This window comes from Drosophila hydei, unplaced genomic scaffold, assembly GCF_003285905.1.
Source record: "Drosophila hydei strain 15085-1641.00,03,60 unplaced genomic scaffold, DhydRS2 tig00000063-arrow-pilon, whole genome shotgun sequence".
Taxonomy (NCBI): Eukaryota; Metazoa; Arthropoda; class Insecta; order Diptera; family Drosophilidae; genus Drosophila; species Drosophila hydei.
Window position 1 is genome coordinate 4351 of NW_022045657.1, and position 13672 is coordinate 18022.

Genomic DNA, 13672 nt, shown 5'->3' on the forward strand with positions numbered 1-13672 from the left:
GCTGCCGCTGGCAATGCTGAGCTTTGCACAAATCAATTGGCATTACGTGTTGCGGCCTGCGAGCGAGGCAGCTGTTATCCTGGCAGGCGGCGCATCCTTTTGTAATTAACTAGCAGCAGGAATGGAGCTGAGCGGGGAAACAGAGTAACAGGGGGGTCAGTCAGCAGCAGCTTGGCCGCAGGCACGGGTTAAACTCATTAAAGTGAACGCCGGCTGCGCAGTACAGTTTTGCCAAGCGTCATTCGCTTCGTCCGTTTGTCAATTTGTCCGTCATTCAATTCCAAGCAGCAACAGCAACTGTTTGTCGGCCTCTTGGCCATCACCTGCCAGCTCTTAGCCAAGTCTGCAACTGTGAGTGCGTGTGTGCGCGCGAGTGTGTGTCTGTTAATGTGTTTAATGATGCCTGTGCCATTCGCGCAGTTATGCTAAATTGCTGCTGCTGCTACTCTTCCTCTTCCTCTCTGTTTGCTGCCTACTCCTCTGTGAGTCAGTGGCACAGGCGACGCGTCATCGAGCAATGTCCTGCCACATGCGGGTCTCCGATCTGTGCTCTCTAGCCACGCGCCCATGCAAAAAAAAAACTTTCCTCATGATTTTTACTTTTTGTTTACCAACTGCCACATCAAGCTGCAACACGCTGCACCTGCCAGGAGAATGTGGGCCGCCCTAATGGAGTTGTCTCTGCAAGATTTTGGATATACAAGTTTTTTGGGACTCTTAAATTGCGAGTCTTTGCTGTTGCTGCTGCTGCTGCTGCTGCAGGGCTCGGCACATTAATTACGTGCATTTTTTAGCTAATTATTTTCATATTTTATTTAAAGTCTAAAATAAAATAATATATATGTTTTGGTTTCTGAATATGCTAAATGACAAAGCCTTAAAGGCATCCCAAGAAGGGGCAGATCTTAAGTGTTCATTAGGCATGGCTCTGAGAGTTATTATAATAAATGTACACTATCCAACTGTACAGTAAAAGCTCTTTAGGGTGAACAAACACGTTAATAACTATTGTCTTAAAATATACATATAGAGTATATATAAACATACTGTTATTTCAACCAAAATACGATTAGAAATAATATAACATATTAATAGACTGTCTAAAGGATGTTATCTACTTACATTTATTTATACAGCTTGCCTTTAATTTCCTGCATTCAATATTCACACCTAGAAATTTCCATCTACTATCACTTTCTTGTTATTATATGTATATATATATACATATTATATTATATATTATTATATTATATATTATAACAAAATATATAAATATTATAATAAAATAAATTTGAAAAAAAGCTATATTTTATAAAAACCATTGTTATATAAGAGCACCCACAGTAGTTTTGTTACCTTAAGGACTTCCATAATATTCTATACAAAACGAGAATAACAAACCTAAGAAACCCAACAAGCAGGGCATATGCATGTCGGCGCATGTACAAACAAAAACCCCTAACGCAAGATCGATGAGCTCCTCTTTGCTGCCGTTGCTGCCTTTTGTCGCTGCTGCAAGGGCGAAATATAAAAACGTCCGTTATGTAAAAGAGATGCTCACGGGCAGCAACACGACGCAGCTCGTGATTGGAAAACACCACTTCTCAACAACACTTTAAACGTGCTCGTACGAAATCGGGTCTGCAAATATCGGCGCACAACTCTGCCTTTATGTTCTCATCTTTGCCTGGCAGGCTGGCCGCGTCGGTGCTGCTCACTCCAAGGCAGCGGCAAAGCAACAACAGAAGTTCTTCTTCTTGGTTTTGTGTGGCTGACGCTTACGAGCGACGTTGTCGCTGAAGCAGGAATCAATTGCACGCGCACCATCAGCGAGGACGGTTGTGAAATAAGAACTCTTCTCAGACGACGCGAGCTGTGTTGTTAAACTGATATCTCGTAGTAGAGTTTTGGTTCGGTAAAGTTTGTTGGTGCTTCTTGTGTCTCTGTGCTATGTGTTTTTTATTTGTTAACTGCAAAACCATTGCTTGCAATGTAGAGACGATAGACAAAGTGCTGAACGTAACGAACAAAAACTAATTGTGTGTTTTAACTGCAAAGAGACATGCAGAAAATATACCAGAAAAAGCATTTCGAGTGCTGTTGCTGTCGCCGTTGTAAACTTAAAAGCCGAAATGCTACGCAGATGCCGTTTTGGTGGGTGCGGCAGCCGCTGATCTTGAAGTCGCGCTGAGGCCGAGGCCGAGGCCAAACTTCACAACGTGGACCTAACGGTGCAGCAAGTGCAGCAGCACGACAAGGAAAGAGTCAGCGCAACAGCCATTGCATTTCTTTTGATTGCTTGTGTATCATCTTTGGGGATCTTGGAAACCGCCTGCGCCTGCGCCCACTCGTCCGTTAAAATTTTCGTCGCCGAAATGGTTTTCTTTTGCGCTTAACGCAATTTTTTTCGGCGGTGAGGACTAAGATGGCAGACGTAGTCTATGCACTCAAAAGGTAATCTTATGCTAGAGTTATAAAACTGCCGTTAGTTTTTATGTTTAACAGTTTGGCGTTTGGGTGCAGCAGCAGCGCAGAAGCACCAGCAGAGAGGCTCTCTCAACTTTTACAGCCTGTACAAAGTCCAAATCCCGTATTTATGTCCGACCATCAAATAACTGAAGCTTGCAGTTTGACAGTCATACACACATATATATGTACAGAGAGCGCTTGCGAGTGCACGCTATGACGCAATAAATTAAACGACAACTACGTTAGAGCAAGAGAGAAAGGTATACACATATTGACGAAACCTTAACGACGCAAAAGCTTGTCGCTACTTTCAGTTGCCTTTTCATTTATTTACAAGCTTGCCCTTGTCGTTTGAGAAAAAAGGGGATACAAAAAGTAGTTCATTGTGCTCAAGTATTTTTGCGCATTGTGACTCATCCTTTTCAATGCTTCAATGCAGACACCCCCACAGGATTTAAAATGTAGCTTTACAAAATTCGCGCGCCAAGTAACGGACACGCAAAGAAGCAGAGCAGCAAAAAGGGCAGACCATGAGCGCGAGAGAGCGACATCACGTGTGATACCAGAGTAACACACATACATGTATATGTTTTTTTGCACATTTGCTTTGCGTCGGTCTTCTGCATCCCATGTCAGCGCCTTCATTATTATAATTTTTATTACTTATGCATAAATCAAAATATGTACATATGTATGTTTGTTTGTGCGTGTATATGTATGTATGCATACTTAATTTCTGGAAGAAAGACGAAAAAAAACACCTTTCTGGCCGCCTGCACTAATTTCACAAAATGTTGCGGCTGATCCTTTTTTTTTTATGTGTTGCGCGCATTTCCGTTACTGTTTTTTTCTTTCTGCTTTCCACTCTCCACTGTTCTTTGTTTTTATGCCAAATCATTGGCATACAACATGAAACATGAAATGTCTGCGGTTTGCATACAAATTCATTAGTGCCGGCCTGCGAATGTTGATTGCAGCGCTCGCAGACATCGACTGCTTTGCTGCCAGTGTTGCCAACTTCCCTGCCTCCCACACACACGGGCACATACATGCAGACACCCAGCAGCCGAGGCACATTTTTTCTGTTTTGGAGCTTGCATTTTCTGAGAATTATGCTGCGCACCTTTCTTGCGGATCGGTCGGCCTAGCAGGAACCCACACGGCGTTGCCATGCGTTTTTCTTATTTCATGGGAAATGCCTTTAATTACGTAATAAGTATAATCGTCAACAGTAAAATAAATATAACTAATGAATAGGGATTTATCACAATTTTAAAGAACTTAAAAATTTGTTAAACTATTAAAAAAGGTCAAATTTTTGAGTTTGAAAATAAAGCAAACAAATGTTTCTTATCGCATATCAATCTTTATCTCTATTGAGCACCCTACACGATCCAGATCACTGCTTATGGATTGATCCCCCTTTCTCTGTCTCTCACATAAATTAAGCACAACTTCAACACTCTGTTAGCCGTGCGAAGAGCAAAGAATTTTTGAAGTTCAAATTATATATTTTTTGTGTGCGTGCTTTTTTTTTTGTACCGTGTAACCAAAAATGTGACCCAAAACTCGTTCTGCACGACAATTTGGCCACTAATTTTGTTGGGGCCGCATGCCCAAATACAGTTGGTCGGTAAAATTTTATTGATCTTCTGGGCAAAAATATAAAATTGTTTCATGGTCGTCGTTGTCGACGAAATCGAAATCGAAAACAAAACACCAAAACTTGGAACCGAATTGAAAACGCAAAACTCCAACAGATCTCAGGTTCACAGAAGACTGCAACTTGGTAGCTGGGCGGACGACGCGACGATAACAACAACAACAACAACAACAAATAGGATGGTTTAGGAGCCACTGTCCTGTGCCCAGTCGGGCAGCTGCTGTTGCCGCAAATTTAAAAAAGGGCAGCCGAAAAATATTTTTATCTTGATATTCTTTGTTGTTTTTATATTTTTTTTTGCCTGAACTCCGTTCTAAATACGCCAAGCGGGCATGAATATATGTCTTTAGTGTGGCATGTCTGGTTGCGTTTTCGGAACTTGGAACTTGGCTGGAGCTGGAGCTGGAGTTAAAGGCGATCGCCGAGTGCCGGCCGTCTGCCAAAATTCATGGAATTAGTTAACGATTAATGATTGGATATTGATTTCGGTTTGTGTTCTCTCTCAAGAAGCAATATGGCTATGCTTGAACAATATATATACATAAATGTATGCATTTGACTCAGGTTAGGAATATGAAGCTTTTCGAAAAGCTATTTAAACACCATGATCCGAAGAGTTTGCATCTTTTGAACGCAAGATTAAGACAAAACTCCCTGACTTTCCACTGCTCATTAAGCGTAACTGTAAAGCTAAACTTAAATTTAAGTGTTTCCTCAATTTCTCTCAACATCTTTGTTCATTCCTTAAATGAGGCATCATTTTATTGGCGTAGCGAACTTTCTTTCTGTCTTTCCTTAACTGCTTGAGTTTTACGATCCTCACATAAAACAAAACAAAGAAAAAAAAACAGAAAACACATCCGAAATTAGAGAGGGACAACACAAGTGCGAAAGCGATGGCATATGCTATCCAGGTATATTTTTTTCTCTTTATTTCTTATTATATTCTGCTGTGCGCTTCCTATGAAACTTAATTTGTGTGCTTGCTCCTTGGCCCCATATCAAATTGGCGCTATCGAATAGCTACACACACACATAGATACATACACAGGCGCGCACAGTGGAATGCCCCATATAACTATGGGGCAGCCTTTTCTTAATAAGCGTTTCACTAAAATTTCTGCTTAGCTCTTTGAAAATTTGTGGTTCGCCTGTGCGAAATTTGAAGTTTAAATTCTTGAGCATCTTTGCCAAAACTTTGGTTGGACGAGTTTTGCACACACACACACACAGACATAGAGCATAATTGGTACACATTTAATGCCACGTTGCGCAGCATCCCAGAGCATCTTTAAATCTCGCATCTAAAATTTGTGTGAGAACTTTGTGAAATGTGAGCTCGCGACTTGGGTTTCTATGTCTTGCGGATTATAACTGGGCGCAAATTTTGCCGCTAATGATTTGCTTACTGACTTGGCAACAGGCAGGTTGGCCAGATCCAGCTGTGTGTGTGAGTGTGTGTCCGCGCCTGCGTCTGTTCGGGCCTATTAATTGCATTTTAAGCTGCTTGACTTCTAACTGTTCAGACTATCGCATCAGGCTCTAGTAATTGAGTTGTTAGGCATTCGCTTATATGCCCCTCTCCAGACACCCAAATAGTTCTCTCTTACTGGAGTTGAGCTATGTGGGGAATGTTAGTTTTATTGCTAACGAGCTGGACTCACTTGAAGTCGCATTGGATGCAAATTTTAAATGAGATGGCTTCCAAAACCCTGCTTCTGACTAGATTTTTAAATTAACTTTTAACTATGCTCTTAAAGTGAATGTTATCCATATATATATATACATATATATATAACTTTATATGAATATTGACATTTTCAAACAATTTTCTGGGAAATATTGTACATTATTAATTTTAAATCTTAACAAAAAAATTCAATCTTTAATGACACATTAAAATTGTTTATTTTAATATCTGGACATGGTCATAGTCGAACAATGGGGTCCGCATTTAAGCATTCATTTTGCCTACTCATGTTGTCGATAAAACATAAAATATTTTTTCTCTTTCGTTTATTGTTTGAGTTTGGATAACGACAACAATTTCCAGAAATAAATTAAAATTAAATTTTCACTGAATTGAAAGAACAGTGGGAAGAGAAAATATGAGAACTTCCTAGAATGAAATGTTCAATAAGAAATTAGGCAACTGTAAAAAAAGTTGTAAAAATTTAAAAAAGTTTTAATTTAACTTTGGTTTGTCTTAGATCACATGTTATTTCAGCCAATTTCCCACAGCCTACACGGCGAAAAACCAGACACTAGTCTTAAGCATGCCAATTTACGGCCACAATTTGAGTTGTTTAAACGTTTTCGAAGTGCACTGCAAGCCAATTGATTGCTGGCCAATTGCACTGCTGGCCAAACTGTAGATTTTCCAGCAACAAGTGTAACTCAAACTGTAATGCACACTGTGTGTGTGTATGTAAGCAGACGCTGAACGTATATTATGCCATAACAATATCAAGCAAATGACTAGGCAACTATCTGCAGATCCAAGTATATAGTTGTATATATGGGAATGTAGGCAGTGGCTGTTGTTGTTGCTGTTATGCTTGCAACAGCAGAAGGAGACGTGCCCACTTATTTGCGCCAACTAATATTAAAACACCGTTATGCATATCAGCAGCACAATTCACATGGCAGCAGATATATATATGTATATATATATATATTATAGAACTGGCCACAACTGGCGGGCTCTCGAGCGATTGGCATGTCTTGGCCATGGCCGTAACCCTTTAATTATGGCAACAGACGCAGCAGCAGCAGCATCTACGGCAACGAGTGCTGCGGCCAACGTCAACGCCTTTCCAAATGGCACTCGCCCAAAGTTGGACTAGAACTGGACTTTCTAAAAGCCATATCAAAATAGTAAAACAATAGTGCTCCGGTTGAGTGTGCCCGACTAACAGTTACTCTGCACTCTGTAATTCGTTCAGTTTTGGTATAAGCTGTAGCAGTCATTAAACTAAGATGTTTCTCAAAACTAATTTAAATTTATGGAATAGAACAAAATCGTATCTTAATTTCGATTAACCTGTTGATGCTGTCAGCTCCATCTGATGCTATACACAGGTGCAACTCGCACCTTTTGGTGCAAGCGGTACAGGGTATTAAAAAGAGCGCAAAAAACCGAGTTCTTAATTGCATTTCGATTACGTTGGCTTAGAACCAAATTTGCAAGCAAATCAAAGTGCGAGCTCGCTTTTGCAGCAGCAGCAGCGTCGCAGCAGTTGCAGTTGCAGACTGGCAACACGCTTGCAGAGAAAGCATCTCGGCAACAAAGTAAATGTTGCACTGGGAACAGGCCCCCAGCAACAGGAGGAGGCAGCAACAAGCAGATGGGAGGCTGTGGCACTGCCACGCCAAATAGACAACAGATGAGACAGGCACAGCCCAGGGCCAGGCCCAGGCCAAACGGCTTTTGCAGACGACAAAAACGGGTTTCTAGTTGGCCATGGCTTAAACAGAACGAACAACAAAAATTGTAACAGGCCGCTGTGAAGAACCTTTCTAAGCCAACGTTGAGGCTGTCCTAGGCATTGGCATTGGCATTGCCATTGGTATTGGCCATTTAATACAGTTATCTTTGCCAGCGCAGACGCAACAGCCAGCAAGAGAGCCAACTCTTTTTGGCTAGCAGCCATTAACGTGCCTCCCCTCCAAGTGTCTCCCTTGGTCTATCCCCCTGTCGAGGCATTGGCAGCTCTCTTGGCTGGCAGTCATTAAATATGATTCCCGCTCAAACTAGAACAGGTCGAGCAGGCAGCAGGCTAAACAGGCAACACACAAAAGGCCGTTCGCAATCATAAACGTCGTGAAAGGAGCTCAACATGGATGCATGTATGTATATGCCTACAAGTGTTCAGTTGCAACGCACTTTATATACCCTAACAAATGCACAGAATTGCTCGTATTTATCGCTGCGTTTGTTGCATTTGCTTTTTATGGCATGGCTCACTCTATGATTGCATTCCTCTTAATTAATCCCCCTCTACCAGGCCCAAAGAAGCTCCCAACTTTACAACCCGTACACTAAACGCTGAAAATGCTTAAAAGCCATAAAAAAGAAATAGCACATAGATGCGACAAGTGAGAATTAAAATTTTATAGCATAATCTAGGGGTTGTGTTATGCTATCCTATCATATGTCTCAGATAGACCTATAAAAATGATCAACTTTAACTAGTTTTAACATATATAAACCAGCTATTTCAACCCAAATCTTTGCTGTTCAGTAGTGCTTATATATATCATATACTGACTCATTGTCCAGTTATTTATTCTCGTTACCCCATGAGTGCAGATAGTTTTCTTTATCAAAAAAATTTTATATTAATTTTTATATGCAGAAAACCCTGGGGAAACATAACAATATCTTTAATTTTCTTTTTAAATTTTTCGCACGAAAGTTGATAAGAAAAAAATTATGCAGTGAATGAACTCGATTTAAAATCTGGAAAGTAATATAGAAATACGTGTAAAATATATTATTTTCAAAGCTCATTTGAAGGTTATTAGAAACGTTACTTGTTTTTAATTTTTTATATAATTTTAATAGTCTACTATAACATTTTATAGTTATATTTAGTCTTATTAATAGCTATCTATAGAAGCCCTTTATTTCTATCTACGTATATTTAACTTGCTTTCTTAAGCACTTATTTTTCACCTATATATGGCCCAAACTATAACAATTGTTCATGCATCTTTGAAATCAAGTTCCATCTGTTTCTGCTGCTCTTCGCATAACATCGAAACTAGTTGGCAACACTGGTTACTTTATGATGCTGTTGGCAACTCATTCACATAATGCTTACGCTTTTCCTCTTCCTCTTCCTCTCTTACACTATTGCCACTCACCATTGATTGTAGGCGAAGTGTTTGCTGCATTAGCGCGTTCATTGCCTTAGCTAGTGGTGGGTTGACTTGGCAGCGTTGAACAGCTAAAAAAGCTAGTTTTGGCTAGCAAATTATAAGGTTATTTATGCGTTTAAGTAATTTTGAGACTTTTTACTATTAATATTTACTATATTACTAACATATTTTTTATTTATTTATATATAAGCAGAACTTAAGAAATTCCCTGTCTTTACTCAAATATTTGCTAAATCCCCATTTAAACTTAAGAAAAAAGCTACAGCTGCCATCTCTAGTGGTTTGTTGTATGCTACATGTTGGCCTGGCTCATCACGCCGGCCGCAGTCTTTGGTTCGTTGTTAAAGTCTTGTCAGCTGTTTGCTTAAGCAAATATTATTACATGATCCGCATTGCTAGCCTTTTCAATGAATTATTAGTTATTTCAAATTTATGTGGCGTTCTGGGTTTCCCCTTCCCACTCTATCTTTCTTTCTCTTATTCTTTTTTTTTCGCGCGACTATTTGCGTTTCCGCTTTCCGTTATTATTGGTCGTTCTGGGCCGGCTGCCTTACAATTCCTCAATGGGGCAGCCGAAGTCTTGAGCACGAATTCGGGCAGCTCCACTTGGAGCTGTTGTTGTTGATATTGTTGCTGGCTTGTAGGGGGCGTATTTGCCTAAGAAAAATAAATAAATATAAATTTATTGCAGCGTTCGTTTATTTTTTTCTTCTTCGTCTTGAGAGGGGATAAATTTTCAAAGTGTGTGCGTGTGAGTGTGTGTGTCATTAAACTTAAAGCTAATACTCGACTGCGATCATATAAACAAATATGCGCAAGCCAGCTCTGAGCTCCCCCCTTTTTTACGCCACAGATAAGCAACATAGAAATACGCTGAGAGCCACAAAAAACAGGAGAGAAAAAAATTGTCGCTGCTACGTCTCAAGTTCCACACACATCAACTGAAGTACATCTGTATGTGTGGTGTATGAAGTGCTCAGAGAACTTTGATTTTTGTTCTGCTGGCAATTCCGTTCAGCGCAGAGGAGCTCACATAATTCATAATTGCCCGCTCTTTGAAGCCTCCATCGTTTTTCTACGAATTTTGTCACGCTTTGGATTTCAAAATTTGTCGATGTTAGCCAACTGTTAATGGACCCAACAGCATCGCATAAAACTCTAGTATATAGAGCATATACATACATCTACATATGCCATAACATCTATATATGCCATAAAATAGCGTATATAGCTTAAATGCCTTGAGGCGTAAGTAAATGGCATTTAACGCTTGATTTGCAGCGTTTAATTTTACCTGCTAGGCAAAAGGTACTTTAGTTTCGCTCTCATGAGCAGAGCTCAGCTCTCTGATCCTTAGCCGATTCGCTCGGATCCATTGTTCTCGCGCCCGCACAAAGATGTTCCAAAACCAATCCGAAAACGAGAAGAGGGCGGGGGAATAAAGTTCTTCTGTTCAAGTAGGGGCGGAAATTTAATATGAAATTATTTTTTTATTTTCTTGTTTATTTTTGAAATATGAGATTTTTAGGCACTGATCTGCCTTTGTCTACCTGTTTTTAATTTTATTTCTCAGAGCAAACATAATTATATTGTAATTCTGTTCTCAAATTTAGGGGCACTTGTGAAATTCTACACCAGAAAACTATATATGTATATTACAAAAAATAAAAAAATCAGATCTGCAATACCTTTATCATAAATTGCTTGCAGGACGGGAAGGTGTCAACGTTTTGCCTTTTGATTCAAACATTGCACTTGTCCCGGCCTATGAGCGGTTTATTCCACATCAAAATGATCTAATATTTTATAATTTATATACATATGTACGTATATATTTCGTAACTAGGCAGCTGTCTTAAGTTTAAATATAAAAAAATATATATAACCTAGTATGTTAAGTTATATTAATCGTGAGAAATATTTACAATTTTAAAAAATCTAATTTTTTTGTTGTTAATAATTCAAGATTCGAATTTCACAATATCAATTTTTCGTACCATTGCAGCTCTGAAAATTGTGAACAAACTGGGTACAGTTGTGTCCTATAAGCATGGAAAATCCGGTGAGTTTTTTAAACAGTATTATTAAAGGATATCGAACTTAATAAAACAATTATAATATAAGTAATTGACGCTTATTTTAAACTGGTTATGAAATGCCAAGTTTTCATTAGAAGTTCAATTACTTATATTCAACTGCCCCAATTATTAAATTATAAAATTAAAAAATAAATTAAGTTCACGTACAATATATATTTAAAACGATCAGAATTCAAGGATTTGAAAATATATTAATTAGCTTAACGAAATAATGTTAAATGTAATCAATTCTTAGTCTTTAATACGGGACATTTTAAATAGCTGTTAACTTTTGAATAGTAGCGCTCATATAATTTAAATACAGCGCGCCATCGATCAGCTGTTATGAGTATTTATTTTTGGTATTTTTGCGCCATTTGTTTTATGATGCGCATTTAGTGTATTTTTGTGACTAGCGTCGGCGTCGGCGTCGTCGTCGTTTCTAGTGAAATAAAAAAATAAAATAAAATAAAAAACAACAACAAGACGAGCAATCGCGCTCGCCCGCCTGTTGTGTGTGCGTTCGTTATTTTTTTTATTGTTGTTGTTGTTTTCGCTGTTGCTGTGTGTTAAATATAAAAACAAATTGAGTTAAAAGAAAAATATATTTCGTGAACAAATCAAAAGTAAGTTTAACGCGAGAGAGCAAACGCATATTTGTAAACATATTTAATACACAAACATATATCTGTATATACACACACTAATACAAATAGTGCGCTATACACCATCTAAATATTTTTTATTTATAAATTTTTTTTTCATATTTTTTTTTCTTTTTTTGTTATTTCACTCTGCGTTTGAGTTTTATTTATGCACTGTCTCTTGCTAGCGAAGAGAGTGTTAAAACCAATTATAAATATTTTTTTTAATATAAAAAAGCCAACATTTTTTATTTTTAATTTGAACGGAAATGAAAACACAGGTGGAATTGAACGTGAAAATGGAGAGTACCTTGTCCCCGCTGCTGCAGGCGCAGATCACATCGCTGCCTGTCCATCAGCCCAAGGGTCGAGGTCGTCCACGCGCCTCCTACGCACAGACCGGTGAATTCGATTTGGGTCTGATACGTGAATATCGTTCGCGCCCAGCGCTTTACGATCGATCGAATAAGCGATTCAAGGATAAGATACACGTTGCCCAGCTATGGATGCAAATCTCTCACAAACTGGGCTATGATGGTACGTATTTGTAAATATATAGAAAATGTGGAATTGTAAATAATTCTGAGTAACTTTGTATAGTTTCCATATTACGCGATCGTATGATTACGCTGCGTAATCGGTATAATATTGAGAAGCGACGCGTGGAAAACAATGCGCTGCCCAATTCAGCTAGCCAGTGGCCTTTGTATGATAATCTGAGTTTCCTCTCGGACCACATACGTACCAGACGCTCGTATAAGACGCAATGCAAATCGCTGGACGGGCAGCCCGAAGATGAGGACGATGAGGAACCCTTCGATGTGGATGATGTGAACAGCGAAAGCAATGAGCCACCCAAATGCATCAAACATGAACTGGATGCTGACTATGAAGATATGGAGGATTTTGACTGCGATGGACAGCTGCCGGTGACCACGATGCTCAGGTGAGTGCAGCAGCTAGCTTTCTGTATGATATTAATATTTATGGTATATCTATTGCAGCATACCGAACAGCAGCACGCCCATAAATGGCATCAGCAGCAACAGCTGCAACAACAATAGCAACATACTAAGTGACAAAGCAGCGCAGCAGCAAGCATCCAATTGTCGCCAGCCGGAGCAGTTGTTGCGCGTGGCTAAGCCGAAGCGTTCGCCGCTGGCGTTGGAAGAGGACGCGCCACCAGCTAAACGACGTTTAGAAGAAGGTCAAACATGTGCAGCAGCAACTACAGCGACAGCAGCAGCAACTACAACTGTGGCAGCATCAGTTGCCACAGCGACGACAGCTGCTTCAACCACATATGCAAAGTTTCGAGCTTTCGGTGAATTTGTTTCGCATTCGCTAAACGAGCTGCCTCATGCAATGTCCATGCGGCTGATAGAAAAATTCACGCGCGAACTAGTCCAAGCGTCCATTGCGAACGAGCAATGTCAGCTGCAGAAGCTCAAATCCCTGGAAATCAGCAGCACGGACGAAGAGGAAGATTAGCAGAGAGACCTAATGACGATTAAGGCAAACCAAAAATAATACAAATGTAATTTTAACTAATTTTAAAACTAGACTGGGCCTATCCTATATTATGTATATATATAGATATACATATATATTATACATGCCAAATTGAATAAAACCAACGATAAACCTTTTTTAGTGCGTGTGTGTGTGTGTGGCTATGCTGGAGTTAACGTAAATGTGACGCCAATTTGTGGCCAACCCCGCAGGCGCATCATTTACCCGCATTTGATTATTAATGTGTCTATATTTTAATTAAATTACAGCCATGCAATGGAACGTTGTAGTAGCTGGGCAAGCTGACGATTCGGCCGGGCTTATTGATATTATGGGAATGTGCACAGCTGCCACCTGTGTGCGAGTGTATGTGTGTGTGTTAAGTGCTGTGCAACATTAAAACGTCACCTGATGTAGGTCGT

General features: G+C 39.5%; 1 protein-coding gene across 2 annotated transcripts; it reads left to right on the plus strand.

Moving 5' to 3' along the window:
- The first annotated feature begins 1771 nt into the window (after window positions 1-1771).
- Window positions 1772-13302, plus strand: LOC111596676. 2 transcript variants are annotated; one of them, XM_023310980.2, is made up of 5 exons: window positions 1772-2454; window positions 11022-11078; window positions 12020-12275; window positions 12339-12684; window positions 12743-13302. In XM_023310980.2, exons 2-5 carry the CDS (start codon window positions 11067-11069, stop codon window positions 13227-13229), a joined length of 1101 nt encoding a protein of 366 aa, XP_023166748.2. In that variant the 5' UTR covers window positions 1772-2454; window positions 11022-11066; the 3' UTR covers window positions 13230-13302. The 2 variants fall into 2 exon arrangements, with proteins under 2 accessions (XP_023166748.2, XP_030078702.1); XM_030222842.1 differs by lacking the exons at window positions 1772-2454; window positions 11022-11078 and adding an exon at window positions 11694-11720.
- Window positions 13303-13672: the final 370 nt, after the last annotated feature.

What these genes read in the sequence shown, in the direction of transcription:
- LOC111596676 (XM_023310980.2), top strand. An exon ending in TCACAAACTGGGCTATGATG is followed by an intron (nt 12,276 to 12,338) that starts GTACGTATTTGT and finishes AACTTTGTATAG; the next exon opens with TTTCCATATTACGCGATCGT. An exon ending in CCGGTGACCACGATGCTCAG is followed by an intron (nt 12,685 to 12,742) that starts GTGAGTGCAGCA and finishes TATCTATTGCAG; the next exon opens with CATACCGAACAGCAGCACGC.